General features: G+C 46.1%; 1 protein-coding gene across 1 annotated transcript in view; it reads left to right on the top strand.

Moving 5' to 3' along the window:
- Positions 1 to 5,570, top strand: part of LOC144798116 (anillin-like) — a 37,169-nt gene extending 31,599 nt beyond the window's left edge. The window contains 1 exon segment of the mRNA XM_078668874.1: positions 4,895 to 5,570. Coding sequence (XP_078525000.1) covers positions 4,895 to 5,570 — 676 coding nt within the window.
- Positions 5,571 to 24,862: the final 19,292 nt, after the last annotated feature.

The raw sequence follows: 24,862 nt of genomic DNA, 5'->3' as shown, positions 1-24,862 counted from the left end.
GACCCATTGCGAATCACTGGCAGGGACTCCGGACAAAGCACTTGTTTGTGCTGCGCTGGACAAATGGCTGCAGGGAACGGAGAGCGGGTCAAAGGGCATTCTGCATGAGCAGTCCGGGTGCCATGAGAAAGTTGTGAGAGTTACTCAGTCGTGGTGTGCTCGCTGCGCCCCAAAGGGATGTCATCCCCCAACACCTCTGCCCCCTGCTCTGGCGCGCTTCCCCCCTGGGTGTGGAGGTGACACCCTGGATTGGACAAGGCAGTAACCCTGCCAGAGATACAGAAAGGAATTTGGGCAGAGAGGAATCGTTTCGGGGCAGAGTTGGGCAGGCCTACTGCAAAACTGGTAGATTTGCAGAAAACGTAGTGCCCCCGAAGGCTGGGGTAGGGCCAGTTACGTGTCAGGCTCGGCCCCCATGCGTCTGACTGCCCAAACTCACTGGACGTTAAGCGTTTCCGGGTCAGGCCCCCTCTGACCAACAACAAGGGCACTGCAGCAAACCTCCGACCTTCATGGGGCCAGCCAGGGCTCTGTACAACTCTTTCACCTACTCAGGCCTGCTGAGGCAGTACAACCTCTTGTATTTTGTTGGCTCACGATTGTCATTTTTGCTTCATTTAATGTAACGTTTGCTTTTGTATTTTGTTCACTTGTAATGTTCTCATGTATCAGTTCTGTTCCTATTGTGAAGCGCTATGACACCTTCGGGTAAAGTCCGCGCTATATAAAAATGCATAAATAAATAAATAAATACAACAATTTCTTAACCTATTGGGGAGAGATAACGTTTCGGAGCAACTGTTGTGCCCACTGAGAACCACCACAAGGGTAATCACAACAACTCTTTGCACCTCGGGGAGGAACTAGGGCTGTGCAAAGGACTCTGTGACCTGCTGGAAGACAGAGCGAAGGCTGTGCAACAAACCCTTCCTCTCCTGGGAGACACAGCAAGGGCCACAACACAAATCTTTGATGTACGGAGAGAAACAGCTATGGCAACACAACACACTTTTAACTTCCTGAGCGATACAGATTTATTTGATTTTATTTGAAAAGTTTTATATAGCGCTGACTAGACCTGAAGATATCAGAGCTCTTTACAAGAGGATCTGCGAGTTACAGGTTACATAGTTACATCAATTAAATCAAAGAATCACGGAGGGAGGAGGAGGGGCGGGAGGGAGACACTACGGGGAAACGAGGAAAACAATGTCAAATGACCGGCCTAGTAGGTGACAGCCGAGGGGGTGAAACCAGGGCCAGACTTCTCTATAGCTTAATATGACAGCTCCACCGGGCATCGGCCAAAGTTCCAACGGGTGAGGGCCCTGTTGATCCGGCTCCGTGGTGTGTACAATGTTCAAGGTTTCAGAGGATCAGCGAGTTATGGGTTACATAGTTACATCAATTAAATTGAAGAATCGAGGAGGGAGGAGGAGGGGGAGGGAGAAAACACAACGGGGGAACAAGGAAAACAATGTGAAATGACCGGCCTAGTAGGTGACGGCCGAGTGGGTGAAACCAGGGCAAGACTCCTCTATAGCTGCATATGACAGCTCCACCGGGCATCGGCCAGGGTTGCTCGTGCACCAAGGTAAGTACAAACAGTTTTGGCATCCGCCCAGGGGGCATCGTCCAAAGTCCATCGAAAGTTCCATCAAATTTCCACCGGTTATGGGCCCTGTTGATCCGGCTCGGAATGTACAATGCTCATGGTTTCTGTCCGGGGGGCATTGTTATAGATCAAATTGGTTGCACCCATCCCGGAGTTCCTGGGAGGCCAAGACTTACTGTAGGGTTGATATGCAATCGATAACAATGCTTCCTGGGGACAGGCCAGGACAGCCACCTTAAAGTCAGGCATATAGAATGTGTAGGACCGGGGTTGTAGGGCACACAGCTGTTGCCCCAAGCAATCCTCTCAGTGTGAGTGAGGCTGACATAAGACTAAGTGTAAAAAACAGTCCCAATGCAAGACTTTTGCGCTGTGGAGACCCTGATGTGAGCAACGAAATCACGCTCCGGGCACCATTTTTAAGGACAGGCACAGCCCTTGCCTGGCCCTCCTTCAAGCAACCCTGCCATGATTTTCTGCCATATTGGGGTCAGGTGGGGCGCGAGTGGATCAACGGGGCGGGGGTGCAGAAGCACCTGGGGTCAAGGCACTACTGCTCTCGGGAAGTCAGGGAAGCGAGGCTTCGTGGTGGTCGGCAGACAAGGGAATGAAAAGCCACAACAACGGGGTATGCTTCGGAGGCAGCCCGAATCTTCATGCACGCTCCCCCATCAAGGATCAGGCGGGTGGGAGGAACACCCTGAGAGCCCAGCAATCAGCCTCTGTAACACTCGGAGCCCGGGTCATGCTGCGAGGAGAACCAACTCACCCAGCAGCTGGGGAGTCAGGATTTGCGGGTGTAGCACAGCTCCTGTACCAAAGTGGGTCCCAAGGGAGCAATTTCGCAGAGGACGGCCAGCAGGGGTAGGTTGCCAGTGGTCTGGGTGCAATCAGTCTCAGAGAGCCTAGACTGCCTCAATGCATCCGCAGGACTCACCAGCATCTGCGCGTCGGGACTCAGTCTTCTCCAATCCACTCACGGTACCGACATAGCCCCCGATGATCATCAGCATCTTCGTCGAGTATCCGGGTCAGTTGTAGGGAGAGCAGTTGCAAATACGTCCAAAGCTTCCTTGCGATGATGTGGCAATCCACTTCCTGGTCCGCAGCAGTTCAAGGGGAGCCTTGTCGTCATAGTCGGCTACCGGGTAGATTGCCAGGAAAATCTGCAGCCACCACGGCATATTCTTCCTTGCGGGGAAGTGAAGCAGACCACAGCAAAGCGGAAACAGTCCTCTCTGTGGCGGTGTCGAGCATACGGGTGGACGTGCGGGCATGAACGGGAATATTCACAAAAAAGTGATCCCTAGCCCCGGAGCTACATCACAGAGCTCCAGCCCAGCGGCCACCTTGGCAATGGAGCAAATCTTTGGCCCGCCATATTAGAGACACAGCTAGGGTAACACAACCGTTCTTTCACCTAGTGGGAGAACACAGCTAGGACGATACTACTAATCTGTAACCTACTGAGAGACAAATGGCAGGCAACACAACGCAGTCCTTGACCTACATAGAGCCTCAGGAAGGGTCACATAACAAATCTTGGACCTGCTAGGAGACACAGCCAGGGTTATGCATTAGAAAGCTATGTATCATTTGAACAAGACTTCCTGCAGAGAACTGAAGGCCGCCCAACATGGAGTCAGAGAGAAATCCAGAAAAGCTATGACCTGGCATCAGATTGACTTGGAGCAGCAGAGACCGTCCAGTACCACGTCATGTACTCCCGGTCATTCAAAGTAGTGCCTCCCAATGCCGTGTGAAGAAAAGCATGTCCTGAGTCAATAAAAGAGAATAAACACGGTCTCTTCCCCAGGGAACTCTGGGAACAGCAGAAAGCACTGCTACATTTAGCTGAGCTCGTCACTCAATAAGACACAGTACAGAATAAATGCAAAACTGCACAGAACATAGTCTGGGAAATGCAGTTACAGAACTGCTGGCTCTGCATTTATGTGTGTGCGTAATCCACAAACGTACTTTTACAATCTCCATCAGACCTTTTACGTCAGTTAAGGAACTAGGGCCAGACTGGCAGTAGCGGGCAACAGGCATTTCCCCGGGAGGCTGGAAGGATGGGGGGCCGGTTTTGCAGTAGTGTTCCTACATCGGCAGCCAGTAACAAAAGCAACAGGGGGGGGACTGGTCCGTTAACATTGCCAGGGTGCTTTGGTTCCCAGTCCGGCCCTCAAAGGAAGGCTGCTTTCTGACAGCTTGTCAGAGCAGTGCTGGAAAGCAGGGAGCATGGCTTTTGTAGCAAAGGGAAGCAGAGACACAGAGAGTGGTGGAGGTGGGCTGCAGGAGGCCATGGATCTTTTTTTAAATTTGGGACCGAGAGGCGAAGTCATGTTATGTATAGCTCCTTCAATACTCCTCTGTCCTGTGGCAACAATTGAAACCAGGAGCAGATAAGTTTTGGGGACATACAAAATAGAAAGTTATGGATGTGTAATAAGTAATTTACGTGGATATTTTTCACCTTGGAGTTCTGAGTGATGTCATAGACAACTTGAGCTTCGTTCTTGTTGTCTGTTTGATGTCACTCAGAACCCCTTGGTAAAAAGCATCCCCATAAATCACTGTTACCCATCTATAATTCTATATGTGACACTCAGCTGGGCTCTATGCATAGGGTATAATCAAGACCCTATCCATGTGCCACTTATTGAAGTCCTGTTACTTGGGTACATAATCCACTCCAATACTGGGCAGAAAATGTGTTGCCTCCCTCTTAAGTTTCTAACCTAGTTCGGTAGATGTAGTGACCTGCTAACAGGGCACTAGAACCCTGCACGTCACTAGGGGGACACAGAGGGAACCGTACACCACATCCGGTCTGGGGTGTGGAGAAGGGGATTCAGGGTTGGACATCACAGGATACAGATGTGTGTGGGCATGCCGATGCCAAGCTGTAGCAAATAAAGAAAATAAAGCAATAAATAAAGGAAATAAAAGAAAATAAAAAGGAGAAAAAGAGAAGAAGAGTGCTAAAGAAGAAAATGAGTGACAATGATGAGAAACAGAGCACGAAAGCGATTTTCTGCAGGCTGCTACCGTTCCGCCTACCAGAGCCGCAAGCAGGCATCAGGTGGGAAAGATGGGTCAGGAAGTTTGAACGCTACATGATCGCTACAGACGTCCCGGAAAACAAGCAACTACTACTACTAATGAATTTTGCTGGGGACGAAATAGAAGATCTATCACTAACATTCCCCGCTGACCAGACCGAGGCCTACAAAGGAGTGATGCAGTGTCTCACACAAATGTCGATTTCGAAAGATACACCTTCAACGCGGCATGCCAGCAAGGAGAAGAGAGCCTGGACGATTTTGCAACGAGACTAAGGAAGCTGGTAACATTCGACAATGAGCAAGCGATAAGACTCTGCATCATTGAAGGTTGCAAATCAGTGGAGTTCCGAGCACGTGTTCTGAAGGAACCAGCAACGCTGGCGACAATATTGATGATGGCTCGAAATGAATCACAGGCCACGGAACACGCAAAGCAGATGGTAATGGGAAAAGAGAAGAGAGTGGAGGTAGCACATCACGTCACTGGGAATTACAAGAAGAAAGAGTACCAGGGGCCGGTCCTGCAAAAGAAAGGCGAACAAACATGCTATCGATGTGGCCTCGAATTCCCGCACATCTGTCCTTGCCCCGCAATGGGTCAAAAGTGCAGGAAGTGCAACAGAGACAATCATTTCTCGAGCACGCGCATGACCAGACAATTCAGACACGAAAGAAGCAGAACGATGAGACCACGGATGACAAGTAACAGATATGCAAGGCACATGGAAACTGCCAATCGCAGCTCCTCAGATGAGTCAGAAGAGACGGCAGCACCTGTGACTGGGGAGAGGCTATATCTGATGTCAGACGCACCAAGAGAGAACCATGACATGGAGCACGTTCACCTCGGGGAGAAGAAGCAAATAAAGAAAACAGCACTGTAGACATTGGCGGGGGAAGCCACCAAGCACAGTTCATACTCGACAGTGGAGCAACTTGCAACATCATGTGCGTATCAGAATACCAAAAGATGAGAGTGAAACCACCACTTTCACCGTCAACAGTAGATGTGTTCACTTGGGGCTCCCGACGGCCAGTAGAAAACATGGGGAAGTTCAAAGAAACCATAACGTGCAAAGCATACAAAGAAGAAATACATGTACTCAAAGGTGACATTCCAGCACCATGCCTACTCAGCAACGTGACAGCTCAGATAATGGGACTACTGGCCATGACAAATCACATGTCAGAAACTGGAAGCATCCTACAAGAGTACCCAGCAATATTGAAAGGTCTTGGGAAGCTGAAAGGAAAGCAGATTACTCTGCACATCAATGAAGAGGTCAAGCCGGTGGCCCAGCATCACAGAAGAGTACCAATCCACTTACAACCACAGGTGGAAGAAGAGATAACAAGCTTACTGGCACAAGATATCATTGAACATGCTGAAGGGCCAACGCCTTGGGTGTCTCCGATCGTGGCAGTCCCGAAGAAGAACACTTCAAAGATCCGCATCTGTGTGGACATGAGGATCCCAAACACTGCAATAGCAAGGGAACGTCACCTGGCACCACACCTTAATGACATGATCAGCTGTCTCACTGGGGCTTGTCGATTTTTGAAGTTGGACCTATGCAAAGGGTACCATCAATTAGAACTAGACCACCAGTCCAGATACATCACGACATTCTCCACACACCTAGCTCTATTCAGATACAAGCGGTTGAGCTTTTGAGTATCATCGGCAGCGGATATATTCCAGTAGACCATAAGACAGGTGATAAGACCGGTACGGAACAGCCTGAATTACAGTGATGACATTCTGGTATTTGGAAAAACAGACAAAGAACATGATGCAGCTCTACTTGAGGTGTGCACACTACTAGAGCGAGCAGGCCTGACGCTAAATGAAGGAAAATGTGAGCTGGGAAGAGGAGAACTAGTATTCTTCAGTCACATCTTTTCCAAGCAAGGGAGGAGGCCAGATCCCAGCAAAGTTGAAACATTGAAGAATGCAAAGGCGCCAACGGACGTTGCAGAAGTACGATCATTTCTAGGGCTCGCAAGCTATTGTGCGCGCTACATACAGGATTTCGCCACAGTGAGCACCCCACTAAGAGAACTAACAAAGCAAGGGCAGAAATGTATCTGGTCCCTGGAATGCAACAAGGCATTCGAAGAAATAAGACGAGCAGTGGTGACCGTGGAGCATCTAGCTTATTTTGACCCCCTACTATGCACCGAACTAACGGTTGACGCTAGCCCGGTAGGGCTCGGAGCAATACTAGCGCAGCACCTTCCAGGAAGAGACTCACAAAGAAAGATTGTTGCATATGCGAGTAAAAGTTTAACAGACGTTGAAAGGGCATACACGGAACCAGAAAAAGAGAGCCTAGCAGTGGTATGGGCGTGTGAAGACTACCACATGTTTGTCTACGGAAAGTCATTCACAATCATAACTGACCACCAGGCGCTAGTGACAATCTAAGGCAGCCCGTCAGCCAAACTGCCACCCAGGATTGAACGCTGGGGCATAAGTCTGATGGATTATGACTTCACAATTGTACACAATCCGGGGAAGGAAGACAACCTGGCAGACTACATGTCGAGACACCCCCTGCCGCTGACACAAGAGACGACGTCGATGGCAGAAGAATACCTAAACTTCGTACTGAAACAGAACACTCCAGCGCACATAACAGTGGCGGAGCTAGCGAGAGAGACCAAGAAGGATGCCACGATGCAAACGGCCATGGAGATAACGAGAAGGCAGAAGTGGAGGCATGTCAACAATAATTGCACCTGGGGAACGGGAGTATGCAAGGAAGAAGTGCTAGCTCTGAAGAAGATACATGAGAAACTGTCAGAAACAGAGACCGGGATCATGATGAGAGGAACAAGAATAGTGATACCAAGTTCACTGAGGAGGCAGTTGGTAGACCTGGCTCATGAGTCCCACAGAGGCGTAGTAGCAACGAAAAAACTGATAAGGAAGAAAGTGTGGTTCCCTGGACTAGATCGCATGGTAGAAGACACCATAACGACCTGCCACCTCTGTCAAGTAACAGGAACACCGGCAAAGAATGAACCTCTACAAATGTCGGAACTTCCAAGAGCGGTGTGGACAACGCTAGCAGCGGACTTCTTTGGGCCTTTGGAGACAGGCAACTACCTCCTTGTGGTCATCAACGAATATTCAAGGTTCCCAATAGTACGACACGCCCCATCAACATCAGCCACAGCGATACTGACGATACTGGATGACATATTTGCAGCCTGGGGCTCACCAGAAACACTAAAAACAGACAATGGCCCTCCGTTCTCAGGGTAAGATTTCTGAAGATTCATGAACTACCTGGGGATAAATCACAGGAAGATAACACCGCTGTGGCCTCAAGCAAATGGAATGGTAGAGAGATTTATGGGCAACATCAAGAAGGCCATTCAGAGGGCCAGGCTGGCGCAAGTATCGCTTGCTCAAGCTCTGTGCCAAGTCCTACGTGACTACAGAAACACACCCTATAGCTCCACAGGAGGATGTCCAGCAGAGTTGGTACTGGGAAGAACAAGCAGAACAAGGCTACCTCAACTAGAAGCAACATTGGCACCGGATCGCGGCGACATTGCAGAAAAAGATAAAGAGCCGAAAGAGAAAATGAAAAGATACGCAGACGCAAAGCGACACGCCATTGTGCCAGACCTTAAGGAAGGAGACACAGTGGTAGTGCGACAGAGGCAACAAAGGAAATCTTACAGCATGTTCTCCAAAGACCCGTTACTAGTGACGAACGTAAAGGGACCAATGATAACGGCAGAGTCTGAACACCAGCAGATAACAAGGAACAGTTCGCACTTCAGAGAACTAAAAGGAAACAAAAAGGAAGACCAGGTCAAGGACCAAGTAGAGCAAGGGCCAGAGGAAGAACAACCGACAGAAGCAAGCCCAAGAAGAGTTTGCAGACATCCAAGACGACTAATAGAAGAAATGTGATGAGGAGAGGCACACTGACCGGTGCCAAGGGAAACCCACATCTATCTTTGTCTCCACTCACGCATCACTGCGTCTCTCACCGTTCTCGTCAAATCTTTGTGACAAAGGGGGGAGATGTAGTGACCTGCTAACAGGGCACTAGGACCCTGCAGGTCACTAGGGGGACACTGAGGGAACCGGACACCACATCCGGTCAGGGGTGTGGGGAAGGGGATTCAGGGTTGGACATCACGGGATACAGATGTGTGTGGGCATGCCGATGCCAAGCTGTAGCAAATGAAGAAGTAACGATCCTTACCTGTCTCCTGAGCTTCTTTGGAGCATAGACACGACAGTGAAGATGTGTCAGGTGAGTGGGTTGGGAAGGGAAAGTTGGGGTACAGGCAGTTCCCCTCAGTCCTCTATGACACTCCAGAGTCTTCCGGAACAATAAGGTACTGAAACGTTTTCCGTCCTTATGTAGAAGAATGCCTTCCACAATTCGCAAATAATTTTTTCGCAAATAGGTTCCACTGGAGTGAAATCCATCCAAGTTGGTACATCTAGTACTTATGCAGGGCCATCCTCTACCATTCCAAATGTATCATTTTTGAGGTACATTATTTACTGTATTGTGTGTATATTTTTGTTAGCTGATTGTGACTGGAGGCAATTTGGGAGCTCTATTGTAAGGATGTGGGGGATCAAAAGAAATAAAATATTGCACACGATGAGTTGGGGGGACGGGCATGTTAGCGACATGGATGTCATCAACTAAACCTCCTCTGGAGCATCGTGCCCATTTGAGGATCCTCGCCGGGAGTAGAGTGCACAGGTCTGTAGAAACATCTGGATTCTCACATCTATTCCAGGAGTCATTATTGGGAGTATTCTGCACAGTTGTTTATGTATTTATCTGGTCATTTAGTGTTTGAGAAATCATCAAGCACCAACTCGAAAAGGTTTTGGAGAATTCCACTGGAGAGGTTGTTACTCATTTGATTGTGATCTTTGGGATGTCCACCCTTCTGAAATTAGTTTTAAAGTTGAACTAATTGCTTCTGGTAATTCGACTTGGTAAAACCTTCTCCAAAAAAGTACATCCTAGAGTAAGCATAAACTGTTGCACAAAACTGGGGTGGTCTCAAATGTGTTCTTGAAAGTAGGGATCTGCTATGTCGCCTTGCCCACTGCCTGTTTCAACCCTGCCTGATCACATGCTTGGTTTGATCAAAACGCGATGGCCAAGTAGTAGGCATCTGACAGGTCTAAAGGAAGTTACCTTTGACATGTTGTGTCAGTTCTTGCGGAATTTTCTGGCATATTACTGTGGATCTAGAGGTACTTGTAGGAAGTATTTATTTTGACATTTTCTTGGGGTTTTATCCTGATTTGCCATTTCTTTAGGCTTCTTAAGAAGTCTTTACTGCATTAATCAAGACCTCAGCTTAAGTATTTTTACGATTTCTCAAAACCATAGCTGGAGAATATTGTCCATTTTCCAGGTCATAGATGGAGTATTTTGTCTATTTACCTAAACCTTAGCTGGAATATTTTATCGATATTTCAAGACATTCGTTGTAATATTTTGTCCAGTTCTTGAGACATTGGCTAGAGCGTTTAGTCCTTTTTCAAGGCCCTAAATGTAGTATTTTGTCCATTTCTCAAGGTCTCATCTTCGGTTTTGCAACTAATTAATAAGGCTGTATCTGGAATATTGTATTCAGATCTGGAGGGCTCATCAAGTGTATTTCCCAATTAAAATATGTTCACGAGTCACTGTGTAGTTATAGTTAGGACCTGGTTAACATAGAAATTAGATTTTTGGGTTTGCTAATAACTTTGATGCCGTTTGACAAATCTTCACGAAACCTTCCAAAAAAAGTGAATCTAACTCAGCGCCTGTCTTAAAAGTTTCCAAGTGATCCATCAGTCAGGGACCAAGAAAAAAGTGGGTCTAAAACACAATTTCCCCATTAAATTTTCATAGAGATTTCTGAACAGTTATTAAGCCCAAACGGCTGAAATGAATTACACCACATTTGGCAGAAAGCAAGTTCTTTAACCAGAAAGCATGTTTTTGATGATTTGATGTAAATGACTTGAGTAGTTTGTGAGAAATTAAGGTTAAAATGTTATGGATATTCGGATGTTGGCTACACAGGACTCCAGCAGGAGTCCTGTGGCCATATACCTTCGAATAATAGAGCAATCTGATTGGCAGAGGAAGCTTTTTTCCCATTGGCTGCCTCACTTCCATGTGAGCGAGAGGCTCCTGCAAGTCTCGCGGGAGCACGTGCTCAGATTGACTGGCCACAACATGGCCATACTCTGAAAATTAAAATAAGATAAGGTATAAGGGGGCAGGATAGTGGTACCCTGACCCCTTGGACATGAGGTCAGATTTTAAAGAAAGTTTAAAGGGAGTCAGTCCTGGCCCCTGCTTCTGCACTAACGGGGAAAAAAAGGGGGGGGAGTCCATTGGAGTTGAGAAGGCCATGCACGGCAGAGGGTTGCTAACAGCAGGGGTTGGCCGCCAGGGAGTGGTAGGGTGCAGGGCTGGACCACAGGCCGAGGACTGCGGCCAACCTCGCACCGCGCACGGGCAAAGCCTGTTTGTGGGAGTGGTCAACTTTCATATGTATACAGTAACCATACTATATCACACATCTCTTAGGATTAAAAAATATTGAAGGTTTCAGACAGTAATCTGTTGAGTTAGTTGAGAATTTTATTGGATCAATTTATATTTAAAGATGGGCGCATTATACAGCAATCATTAGCAAAGCCAATACATAGGTCTAGCTTTGGCAAGCCTGCAATTGTTTGTATTTATTTGTTTCTGCAAAAACGTGCACCTGAAATAAAAAATTTTAAAGTACAAAAATACCTCTGGGTAGACATTAGGAATCCCCCCCCCCCCCCACCACCACCCCTCCACCACCGCAAAGAAAAACAGTAAATGTGAGCAACTCCACGAAAGTTAATCAGAAAACAAATAAATGAAAGAGCAGATTGCCCGTCCAAACCTGTCCCCGAATTGCAATACGTTTTAGCTGGATGTGCGCATGCAGAAGAGAAAATTACTGTTCATCACTTTATATAAGGATCAAGCTTTTCAGCAAGTAAGACCAGCGCTGGTGTATTTACAAATGGGGAGGTTGCCAGGTTGAGGGGATGATTTTATGTTTTGTGCCCAGGCCAGGCCAGGAATTCGTATTTGTTTTAATGTATTTTTTATTTGAATTTTTATCAGTTTTTATGTTTTAGAGTTTTTAATTAATTAATTAATTTCTATTAAGCTTTGATACCTTAGACAGATCTTTTTTAGCCCAACACTGTAGGGTTTCTTAGAGGTATTTTGCTGATTTATGGTCTTATTTGCTTTTAGAGGGAATGATGTCCTTGAGCTTCAGGGCGCTGTGTGATAATTCTTAATGTTTTATATGTGTATTGTATGTTTTGTTATGCATCGTTTATATCTGTATTGCTCACTTTTATGGCTCCTTGGACCCGAATAAAGTTTTTATTGATTGATTGATACTTTTCCTCACTGTGCACTGAATTCAGATTACACATTGCCCCATGGTGTGTGCTGTGGACATTGGAAGCAAAATGTAAAAGGCAATTTAACAGACTAATGGATGGAGAGCGTTAAACCAAAGCTCTTCTATGTAAATGTAAATGTAGTTGAGCTTATATAGCGCACAGCTACCCGCAGTGGGTGTCCCGGCGCTTGCTTAGGGAACCCTTCCTGGTATTCCCCTGTGAGATAGCAGGGTATCCACAAGGTGAAAGTCAGGCGAGGGGCCGTTGTGGAGATTAAGCAAGCTATTGCCCAGAGTCGCAGAGTGTGAACCCATGAGTCGAGGAGGCACCGGGGCGAGAATTATCGAGTCCGTGGAATTTTTAGCCCAAGACCCGCCGAGGCGGGGAATTGAACCCTGGTCCAGGACCGATCTCAGCTTCCGGGTCTGCTGCCTCTAACCCCTGAGCCACACTTCTCCACAATGTATTTATATAAGCATTTTTTTTTTATATATATATACATTACGCTGGCGAAACAGCTGACCTTTTTCTAGGCCAGAATTACGAATACATAAATATGGCGAGGCCTAGTAGCCGGTGGTCAGTGCATCATTACTTGACCTACATGTATTTCTAGGTCTCTGAGCCCTTCAGCTGCCCCCACCCCCACTGCCTGCTGACATCTCTCCAGTGACATCTTCCACCTCCTTCTGTCTTGCTCCACTCCATCACTTGCAGCAGACCCCTCCAGGCCCTGCAGGAGCAGGCAGGCCCGGCTCCCTTAACCTTTTAGGGCTTGCTGTTGTAGGCTGACCTCCAGGCCAGAATTAGGACCAGAGTTCAGCAGGCCCCTCTCCTAACTGGTTATTAGGGGCTGTTGACCTTTTCGGTGGCCTTGGTGACCTCGGCCCACTAGAAGTATGAGTTGGTGTGCTCATTTCACAGAGCAGCAGAAATTGAGCCATGTCTGTTGCAGTTAAAAAATAAATACAAATGCCTACTATTTTTTTTATTTACGATTTTGCCTAGGATCACACAGCACAGTGCACGGAAAAACTCAATTGCACTCAAAATACTGTGTTTCTCAGCTAACAGCACCTCTGAGGGAACTGTGCCTGCTCCAGTTCACAAATGTCCGAGTTTTTTTGTGTGCTGTGATTAGAATCATTCCAGACACTCAACACTTTGGGAAATTATAGAATGAAATCAATACACGATGTTCCCAGGATCACACAATTTGCTGCATGAAAGCAGTGACTAAAATCTTGTAACGATACAGCTAATAGTATAGGTATAGGTCTATCTGGGCCACATAACGCAGTGAGACTATTGATATTAGGGGTTAGAGATATATAGTGACCATACTGTATAGTCACTATATATCTCTATCCCCTAATACCAATAGTTTCACTGCGTTATTTGGCCCAGATAGACCTGTATCAGATCAGGATCTACCAAATGCCTTCTTTGCTTGCCATGTGATGGAAGTAAGCCATCACCAGTTGTGCTGGCACAACGTAAACGTAAATAAAGATATGGATACCTTCCCACCCAAAACTAAACCTGAGTGTTTACCATTGATGAAAGCTTGTTTATTTATACAGCAATTAATATCTCGTTTTTGCCACTTGATAAGATAGGTTTCGTTTGCCTTGGTGTCAGATTAAATGAACCTTGCACTTAGTCCGAAATTTATCGGGTGTGACAATTATCACTTACTCTTGAGTTTTACCTTACAAACCGATGCATAATATGCACATTTTGGTCCTTATAAACACCAAAATCCACATGCCTCAGTGTTTACCAGGCACTTCCACCCAGGAAATATCAGCACTTCTGACCTGCCGAAATTTACCTTACCTTCAGAAAACGTCCGGGTTGCTGTGTAGGTCTACTGTTCTCCCTGAGTAAATCTCTCTCGTCTGCACGACTGAGGCCTCTGATTTAAGTGTAAGAGGTGTGCATGAGTGGTATCTTCAGATTGGGATCCCCCTGTATGCAGCTGTCGGGAGCTTCATATGGGTAGGTTAGTGGTAGCCAGAGGTGTCGTTTCCCATCCCTTGCCTGCCCTCCTGCAATGCTCTCCATCTCCTCCATGTTAAAGTCAGGCATGTGTCTTTGGTTTGAAGTCGCACACCTTTAAAGGGAGCAGCAGTAAATGATTGTGCTCACACGCCCTGGAAACGCCAGTCCAGCATGTGCCCTGAGAGGTGCAACACCTGAAATATTGACTTTGTCCAAAGGAAGGCCAAAGCTTGATGCCACCATAGAAAAGAAGGGTGGCGGCTCATCTCCGGCATTTTGTGTCCCGACCTGCTTCTGAAGCAAGAGCCCAACAACAACTCTGAATGATCAGGGGGTTGTCAGTGTCAACATACAAAATACAATGAATATTATGGGATGGATATCGGTCCCAAGGCAACCAGTATCACGATGTGTCTGTGTTTGCTGGTGCCAAGACAGTGTAGAACAACCGTGGAAAAGTGCACTTTTAGAGTTCACCTTTTGACCTAGAACAGATCTGCACACCTATTTAGAGAAAGGCTGTTACCAGGGGAAGCATACTTTGTCTACCTCCCTGAGGAGTGGAAGATATACTCAAGAATGAGGAATACACTTCACTGCAGCTGGAACCTGAAGAGAGAAGGAGGGTAGACTACTTCGTGCTTTTGAGGATAAAGTTGGGGAGGGTGCTGTATTTCCCCTATTGACATCAATATACTTCAATAAGCAGAGGCAATTTTAGTTGGGGCGACACCTTTTAAAAAATAATTTTTGGCTTCGAGAATCAGGAGTCTCCCCCCTGAATCGGGTACATTGGCATGAATGGTCGCTGGTGCCTTATATGACCCTGAAGAATAAGTGGAGTGTACCATTAGATAGCTATTAAAAAAAGTGACCATGCTTACATATTGGGGCACTTTTGACCTTGTAAAGACACATTCTGTTAGTGTTTTGCAAGTTATGGAAGGATGTGTTGATTTGAGTTTGCTGCAGGAAATGTTGTTTTAAAAAGGGAGAAATTAAGAGTAAAAATCGGCCTAGCCAACCACAATTAGGGTGGAGGAGTGTCACCCCACTGCTTTCTCGCAGTGCGAGAAGCAGAAACATAAAATGGTATTTTAAATACCATTTTATGTTTCTTCTTCTCGCGCTGCGAGAAAGCAGAATGGTATTCCTGGTTGGCTCGGGCCGGGGAGGAGTGACTAGCCTGATGCTGTGAGCCTTGACTGTTTGGTCAGCCCTCTGGGGCCGACCAAACCAGTCGTGCGCACTTTGTTATTTCTCTACGTAGGCTGCATGCAGCCTAGAGAAAATGGCCTCCCATCTACACTAATTACAACACTGCCATTGCAGCATTGTGCTTGGCTTAGGGGAGGGGAGGGGAATGCCTGCTCCATGTTCCTGCCGGAGGCAGGAAAGCAGCAGGAAAACCCGGGCGTGGGACCTGGCCAGGAGCGTAGGCATCGCAGGACCCCATAAGGTAGGTTAATTTTTTTATTTTTTAAATCCCCCCAGCGACCCCTACCCGCGAGTCAAGCGAGCCGCGACTGCCTACAAATAACCAAAAAATGGCCCACACACTGTCAGACAGGCCAATCAGACACTGCCTGGTTGCCCTGTAGGCCTGACCATCCCTGGACGGAGGCTTGGGGCCAGCTGCAACAGCGGCGACCTCTTCCCACCTGGTGGGAGTTAACTGGGTGCCACGTCCAGACATGCCAATAGACCCTGTTCAGGCGGGAGAGTCTTGATTTTTGAAGCCTAAAATTGCTTCATTTTGGCTGTGTCCCGCCTGAAATCTCTGTTTCAATTGAAGTCAACGGGTGAAATACATTTCTCTGATTATTTTCTTTAAATCTCCCACTTTCCTCTTCTAAAATGTTGGCATGTACGCAAGTCCTATGGAGTGCACCATTTGTATTCCTCCCATGAGCCTGTTTGTCCCTGTACCTGCTCCAGAAATATCACGCGGGAGAAGGGACAAAGGTGTTCTCTCATTTTTATATAACGAGTCCACATGCTAATAAAGCAACAACCCCTTGATATTTAGAAGGCACAAAATAGTCTCCTGCGCAGTGGATAATACACAATGGTAATTCCACAGCCGCTCTTTCTGTAATAAGGAAATGCCCTAGGTGGTGCAAATAGCCCTGTGGCACTTCAGTGATCTGTCTGCTAGGACCTCAAGAGGGGATGGCAGTGGTTCCAATCTGACCAGCTTAGACAATTCCTTGCCTCCAAAAACTTGGAGCCCTTGGGAGGTTGATCGGTTAAGCACTACATTGAAAATGGGCTTATTCATACATTCAGAACACAAAATTCAAAATGCACTCCTAGCAATTACTTACTGCACATATCATTTACTTCTATGATACTATTATATTTCGAGTAGTTCAGTCTTTTTTCTCTTTTACTTTTTAAGTAGATATTAGCTATTGCTGTGTTTATCTAGCCACTATAATTGCCTATTTAACTGTTAGGGCTTTGCTTTAGTCTGGTAGAATTGTGGGTGCCTACTGTATCCTAATATTTCTTAAAACCCAATAAACATATTTGAAACAGAGCAACAGCGCCAAATCTCGCTGGTCTGTGTTAGTGATGGTAATATTGTGGCAGACAATCCTTTCCAAGGGGTGAAAAGGAAGGACTGCCCCAGGGAACATAGGCCTCCCAACAAGCAATATAAATCTTGCATGAGTCGTCTATCCTATCAGTTTGTGAGCCAAGAATACCTCAGTGCTTAATTTGTAAGAGAAAAAAATAAGTGCCAGGGCCGCCCTAGTCAGGAGCCAAATAACAGTACCAACACAACTCCAAGCCAACACACTAGTCACACTACAAGTGTGACAAATCCGACTATTTTAGGCCCCCACAGAATAAGAATGGCTTGCGTGGCAGTATTTGTCATTTTTAGGTCGCGCGACCTGTCAATGCGCATGCGCATTGAGCGGAGCGAGACTATAGGGGTTTAAACAGACTTTACCTACACTGGCGATTTGCTGCTGTGCCCGTGCGCTTTTAGGTCAATGCGCAAGCGCATTGACCTAAAATGCACGTGCACAGCAGCAAATCGCCAGCCATCTGTTCCCCAGCTTGGCGCCTCCGCTCCTGCTCTCTCCTGGCTGCTCCTCCCCTAATTATTCACGGCCGTACTTTCACTTTCACGGCCGGCATCCGAAAAGGGCAAGGTAGCGTGTGTGTGCGCGTGTTTCAAAGTATCCCCCTACCCCCTTCTTCCGGCTTATGCTTGTTTTCCTTTTTTGTTCTTTTATGCTCCGGAACTCACTCGCACCCACACTTGCTCCCTCTCCTCATACAACTGCTCTTCATATTTGCTAATGCTGGCACCCCCTCCTTGGCTACAGCTGCTGACTCCCTCTATCCTTCCAGGTTGCTTTCTATTAACAGTTGCTCTTTATCTTTAAATATATTGCCAATAACGTTTTTGAAAAACATTTACTATGAACGGGCACTTCTCTGGGAGCTTGTGCGGATGCTTTATATTACCAAAAAGCGCTTGTGGTAACGTTGCGTTTTATCTTTAAAAATGGTGCCAGCACCTTCTTCTTTTTTTTATTTACTACGGACAAACATTCTATTTTTTTTTTTTAGAATACTTCACACTGCTCTTCATCTTTATCATGTCGGTCACGCGCGCCTTCTTTTCTGCTGCACTGCTCGCCTAACAATTTTAAAGCATTATTTTTGATTTGCAAACATGCCCACAATCATTAGGGGTATATAAACATAGGCACCGTACCAACCTGGGACTTTTAAGTGAATGTGTACAAGGTTAAGAATGCTAGCTCTCGCAGTGTCTGTCCGCCATGTTTCAAGAGATTGCAGTGAGTGTCCTGCTCTTAATGCCGATCTTGACCTGATGCTGCAGTCCGAATTTTAATGCCACTTCTGCACTTAAGTTCAAGGAATGTGTCCCCTAGTTTTATATTTTGTACTGCTGGTTCCAACGTAAATTAACATGTTTTTGTTTTCTACACACGCACCCCCTTCCGCCCGCCCTCCCACACATACACACACGCACGCATTGTCCCCAGAAGCTGCCTAAATGAAGCATCGCCACACAGACGTACACGCTGTTACCCCTTGCTTTCCCTTTAATGCCCACGGCAGTGCCGTTAGTCACTACCCTCGAGGCACTATCAACACACTTTTAACAACCATCTCAGCAGGTCCACGTCCGCTGTGTCTGCCTTTTATCCTTCAGTGGTTAAGTCCTATAATGGAAACCTACCAGTGAGATGAACTCTGTAAAATGATTTAGTAGGCTCAGGTATCAGCACAATTTAGTTCATAATTTTAGTGCGGCTGCCAGGGCCTAGGGTCGCTAATAGGAGAAGGATCGGCTCGACGTTGGGTCTTGTGGATGGTAATGTTTACTGGTAGAAACAACACTTTTTAATTTCAGAATTTCGCTTTGAAGTCTTTGCTACCTTCCACTCCCACTGCTTCACACTTCACGGCCGCCAGGCCGTCACTCGCATTTCTCCTCCCCCGCATTTCTCCTCCCCCTCCCCACAGCAATGCCAAGAGCTTGTTTCTTTTTCCTTTTTTTCACTCTCCGTTCTATTTTTGAAAATTATTTTTTATTAAATTTCCATACAGGTGCGGCCACGCTACTTCAATGTTGTTAGAGGTACACATGTCAGGAACACGGAATGTTATAGGGCGCTATATTGACCGTTTCAATGTTGGCTTTAATTTACTACTGTGACAGGGACCTGATCGACTAAAGGCCTTGATTTAACGCATCGTACATCCAGGATTGTTGATCGGCTTTTATAACAGAAATGCATGTGGCCCTTGAACACTGCATTGCGCTCGTTTTTTATCACCATTATTGCTGTTTCCTTTGCGAATATGCGGAAAACTCCCCAACCGTACTTATTCCTCCCACTCCCGCTTGCTACCCTGCTCCGCCTCCCCCACCCCTCGCACCAGACTACCATTTGTTGCATTTAGACTACCTGCTCCCCACCCGACTTGAAAGGCAGCCTCGCACACCAACATTTGTCTCTCACACCACAGGCTCCTGCTCCCCCGCCCACCCAGCAATGCCGAGAGCTATTCCCTCCCACTTGCTGGCTCCCCTGCTTCCCCACCCGACTTGAAAGGAAGCCTAGTTTAGTCTCTGCAATATATGTTGTGTGATTTATGCCCAAGAAATTTTATCTGTTTTGCTCCCACTTCAATATTTATTATTGGGCGAAAGCCAAAGCCGCCTCCTTTCTTTCTATGACCACCCACCCCTACTTCTGTTGGAACTTGTGACTGGGGGCGGGGGCTGTGCATGAGGCAGGTAGCTTTATTGTGGCTACCTATATCTGTAGCGTGCCTCAAGGAGCTTGGGGCTCGACAGCAATGCCCAGCTGGCTGTCCATGTCTGCTTCTTCCGTGCCATCTTGCCTGCCGCCTTTCACCACCGTAGATCATCTTTGTTAAAAAGTAGTATTTGCATGTTTTGTAAAACACTATGCACGCTTTTGGGAGCATTTGTGGTGTTCACTAACACCAGCCACGACCTACATACTTGCAGAGCCGAAACCCAAAGGTCTTTAGTCTCTCCTGCTTAATACGTTCCTTATCTGCATGCTTTACCACCTGCCCCCTGCCCCCTGCCCCCTGAAGCTAGAATACTGCCAGTGATGTGAATTACACTGCATCGCGACTGGCCCCTGCTCCCGTGGTATGCATTTCAAACAGTTTCACAACCATATGTCCCCTTCCACCAGTCAGCAATATTGAATATTTGGTTGGCTTAAATAGATGATTCCTTCAGCCTGCTTCACTCAACAACACCACAGCTTCACTCAGCAAAACCACAGCTTCACTCGGCGCCACCATAGCATCACTCAGCAACACCATAGCTTCACTCAGCACTACCACAGCTTCACTCAGCACTACCACAGCTTCACTCACCACCACCACAGCATCACTCAGCACCACCACAGCTTCACTCAGCACCACCACAGCTTCACTCAGCACCACCACAGTTTCACTCAGCACCACCACAGCAACACTCAGCACCACCACAGCATCACTCAGCACCACCACAGCATCACTCTGTGGAGAAGTGTGGCTCACTGGTTAGAGGAGGCAGACCCTGATGCAGAGGTCAGACCCGGGACCAGGGTTCAATTCCCGACGCGGCAGGGTCTTGAGCCCAAATGTCCACGGACTCGATAATTCTCGCCTCGGTGCCTACTCGAATCATGGGTTCGCACTCTGCAGCTCTGGGCAATAGCTTGCTTAATCTCCACTACGGCCCCCCCGCGGCGGGATGCCTGGTCTTCACCTTGGGGATGCCCAGTAGGGGTAATCTCGCAGGGAAAGCCAGGACGGGTTCCCAAAGCAAGCGCTAAGAGACCTGTCGGTGATTTGGCGCTATAGAAATCGAAATTAACATAACATAACATAACTCAGGGCCTCCACAGCATCACTCAGGGCCTCCACAGCATCACTCGGCAACACCACAGCTTCACTCAGCACTACCACAGCATCACTCAGGGCCTCCACAGCATCACTCAGGGGGGCCTCACAGCATCACTCAGGGCCTCCACAGCATCACTCAGGGCCTCCACAGCATCACTCAGGGCCTCCACAGCATCACTCAGGGCCTCCACAGCATCACTCACGGCCTCCACAGCATCACTCACGGCCTCCACAACATCACTCGTCGCCACCACAACATCACTCCGCGCCATCACTGCATCAATATGTGCAACCATATGTGCAACCATTCAACAACAACTGGTTCAAATATGTTCTCTCAATGTTTCAAGCTTTATTACAAATTTCACAAAAAGATGTTAATAATTCACTTCTTTTCTTGGATATTCGTCACAATAAAATACACTGAACATAATCTTCACAAAAGTTATTTACAAAAGTTTAAGCTATTGCCATTATAAATTACAATCACTTTTATTTAAGTATTAATTATTTACAAAAATTAAAAGCCATTGTTATTTGTAATAACAATACATCTAAGTCATGTAAATACAAAACATGTTGCATTACAAATGCTATAGTTGTCACATTTGCGAAAGTTATAACTATTGGCATTGTAAATGACAAAGCTATTCATTTAGCTACTTTCAAAACCAACACATAAATAAAATAATTGTCATTTACAAGACCAATAGCTCAAACTTTCCTACTGCGAGACCTATTGCATTTCCAATGCTTATTAATGTATATTATTCATAAACAACTGTTGCTTTGCTTATCTCTAAATCAGACAAACAGCATCACCATGTGGCAGATGTTGTTAAATAAGTGACTGTGTTGTGCACCGGAAACCACTGGTTCAAATTAAGCACTGGTGTGCCTACATCCTAGCATGGGGTGGGTGGGACATAAAAAACGTCACATCAAGCATTATGCATTGGAGTTGAGGTGGTGTTCATGATACACTTTTAGTAGGAACTAGCTACCGTGTGTGGTTCAGAGACGAGGAATTTCTTCCAAGTGAAAGGGTTTTTTGATTGGTGGCTCTCAGGGTGTTCACAGTGATTCTGCTGCACCTTTGGGATTTATTGACTGCCGTCATTTGTAGTAGTTCTGTTTGCAGTAGTTAGTCTTGGATGGCATTGGTTTCTGCAATTATATGTTGGGACTAATTACTGCACTTATGAGTGGTACTGGTGGCTGCAATTATGGGTTCTAGGGATTCGGGATCTTGTGGACAGTAGTCGGTCTTGCAGTCTTTTGGGTATTTTCGCTGACTGAGGACTTTGGTACCATTAATGGCTGTGTTTTAAGTAGTGCCGCTGACATTGATGGTGTAGTATGGATTGCTGTAACTTTGGGTTGTATAGCTGGCTGTTGTTTTGGCTAGTAATGTCTGCTCTTCTCTTGTTTTGAGCAGTAATGATACCTTTGGTCCTGGGAGCTATTGGTTGGTGAGGTTTTTTGTACTTCTTCTGACTGTGGTTTTCAGAAGTACTGATGGCAGTGATTTGGGGTAGCACTGCTGTGTGAGATATCTTTAGTGCTTCTAGCAAGATTTTGGTTAGTGCTGTTAGCTTTTGTTTTGAGACGTTTTGATGGCTGAGGTTTTGTTGTGCTCCTTGGTGAGAGTTTGGGTAATACTGTTTGGTGAGGCCTTTTTGTTGCACTGTTTGGTGCGGTTTAAGTAGTACTGCCTGCTGTAGTTTTGAGTAGTGCTAATAGCTGTGGGTTTGAGTGCTACTGTTGTGTGAGGATCGAGTATTGCTGCTGGCTTTGGCTTTCGAAGGTACGACGGCAGTGATTTGGGGCAGTCGCGCTGACTGTGCTTTTGAAAGGTACTGACAGTGGTGATTTGAGATATTACTCCATATTGAGGCATTGGGTTATTTTGATGGCTCTGGTGTTGTGTACTCTCCTTGGAAAGGTTGTAGGTACTGCCTCTGGCGGCGATGATGTGTAGTACTGCTTTTTTAGGTTTCCTGTAGTGCTGTTGGCTGGGGTAAACAACCTTTACAACGCAACTTTTACCACGCAGTGCCTTTACAACGCAACTTTTACAACGCAAACCATTACAACGCATTGCGCTGGGGGGCGCTCTAGGATAGGGAATGTGTTTAATGTACTATCCAACACCTTCCCTACTATCCACGGGGACTGGAGTTGGAATAGTAAATTAAACAATTCACTATCCAGCGCCTAAAAGCACTATGTGTTGTAATGGTATGCGTTGTAAAAACCGCGTTGTAAAAGCATGCGATGTAAAAGCATGCGTTGTAATGTCATGCATCCGTTGGCTGGCAGTTAATGTTGGCCAGTTTGCCACAATCACCAACAACTACCCTCATTACAGAGAACTATAACGAAAGCAAAGCTTATATGAAACAATTTCCAGATCTTACTTTATTTTGAATTTGTTTCGACGTTCCAAGTTTTCATTTTCCTGTGATTCTAGGCAAATCACTTAATCTCCCCGTGCCTGAATGTGTAATGTAAATGCAGTGCTCATGTAAAGTGCTCCAATACCTTTGGGTCGAGTTCGCGCTATATAAAATATGCCACAACAAAAAATAAAAAAAAATGCTGCATGTCAAAAGCAGAACGACTGAAAAGATTACATTCATTAGACAAAGCAATGCAGCTGACAGGAGCGTGTCCCCTTCCAATCAGAGGTCGAGCCCAGAGATAGGCATGTCACTTGTCTGACCCCAAAGGCGCCCGCTCTCGAAAAACAAAACAATTCCCCCAAACGTTATCCGAAAGGGAAAAACGCAAAGAGCGACCCCTCTGCCGCCAGCTGCCCTTAGGAAGTCCCGCGCAAAAAGATACCTAACTCTTTTCCCATTAACTTCCCTTTACACTTTTTTTCTCTTAAATGTAGACAATGGTATTCTATTAAAAACTCAAAACTAACAGCAAAACAACATTGCAGCTTAAAAAACAGCACATCAATTTTCAAGCTATCGTCACCAGAAACATGCAGTCTCTGGAATAATGAATGTAATCTTTATCACACGTTTTGGTTGGGAGAGAGGATGCCGCCAATTTCGGTAAAAATTATACAAAGAAGGGGAATGAATACTTCTCAATCAGGAGATTTCCAGGCCTAAAATAACTTTTCGAAACTATTCCATGCCATACATATGTCAATAGAAAAACAATGAGTTATTTTATCAGCAAAAGAAAAACGCATTTTGAAAAATGTTATTTGGTGGAAAAAAGGTGAAACCTTCAATAAGTGGATTGTCGATGTGGGAGGCATTAAATTACCTTGTTTCCATCTCCCCAGCGTTATAGTTGCCAGGTTTCCCAGGTCCATGCGTGATGTAGTTCCAGTCCAGTCTTTTTCATTTAATTCTGGTATTTTGTAGTCACGCTTCTATAATAAACTAAATAAGACTACTAGTTCCAGAATTCAAAGGAAAAAAAACTGAAGTAGAACCTCAATTCACGCTTGGAAATGGGAAATTTGGCAGGGCGGCAGCTTGCCATGTGTTGCAGCCGGGCAAGTTCTGTTCAGGAGTGGATTCAAACGACAACCCTACCTAGAGGTTTTACCATGAGAATGTCGGGTTTTTAATATTGTGATACAAAAACATTGTAAAAAAAATACAGACGACCAAAATATGGGCAACAAAAGCACAGGGAAGTTAGTTATAGGTGTACTATAGTTAAATCCATATGCAGTTTGACAGTCTATATATCTTCAAATGAGAAATGTGCCCGCAGGTCCAGGACACAAACGCTCGCGCTCCGGGATTGAGTTAATCAAAATGAAGGTTTATTCCTGGCAACCATAAAAGTACAGAACATTCAAATATAGACCCCTACAAAACAAACATTTCGCCAGAATAATTAATAAAATTCATCTTGTAATGCAGAAATATACACTACTCTTGTAAAAACATCCGTACTAATATTATAAAGAGAGAGCCCAAACCTTTGAGGCGGGTAATCTCAGTAACCACAGCACCAATCACAACACCCAATACAGCGTTGGAAAGGGCAGTTGCAGCAGAAGGACATTGTTTTTATCAACCTTTCAAGAAACAGTGGTGTTCATCACAATCATACAGTGCAAGGCATATAATTGTACCGTAGGACACCATATACATTTAAAAGGTAAAAGAACCATGCCAGCATAGTAGTCCCTTGTGGGCGTGTCTGCGTTGTGCTGTGGGCGTGGGCTGGGGGCGTGACTAACGTTGGGGGCGTGTGGTTCGGCCATCACATCGTGGGCTGTGGGCGTGTGCTGGGGGCGTGACA

Source organism: Lissotriton helveticus, chromosome 12, assembly GCF_964261635.1.
Source record: "Lissotriton helveticus chromosome 12, aLisHel1.1, whole genome shotgun sequence".
NCBI classification, from domain to species: Eukaryota; Metazoa; Chordata; class Amphibia; order Caudata; family Salamandridae; genus Lissotriton; species Lissotriton helveticus.
This window is presented reverse-complemented; position numbering and strand designations above follow the sequence as displayed.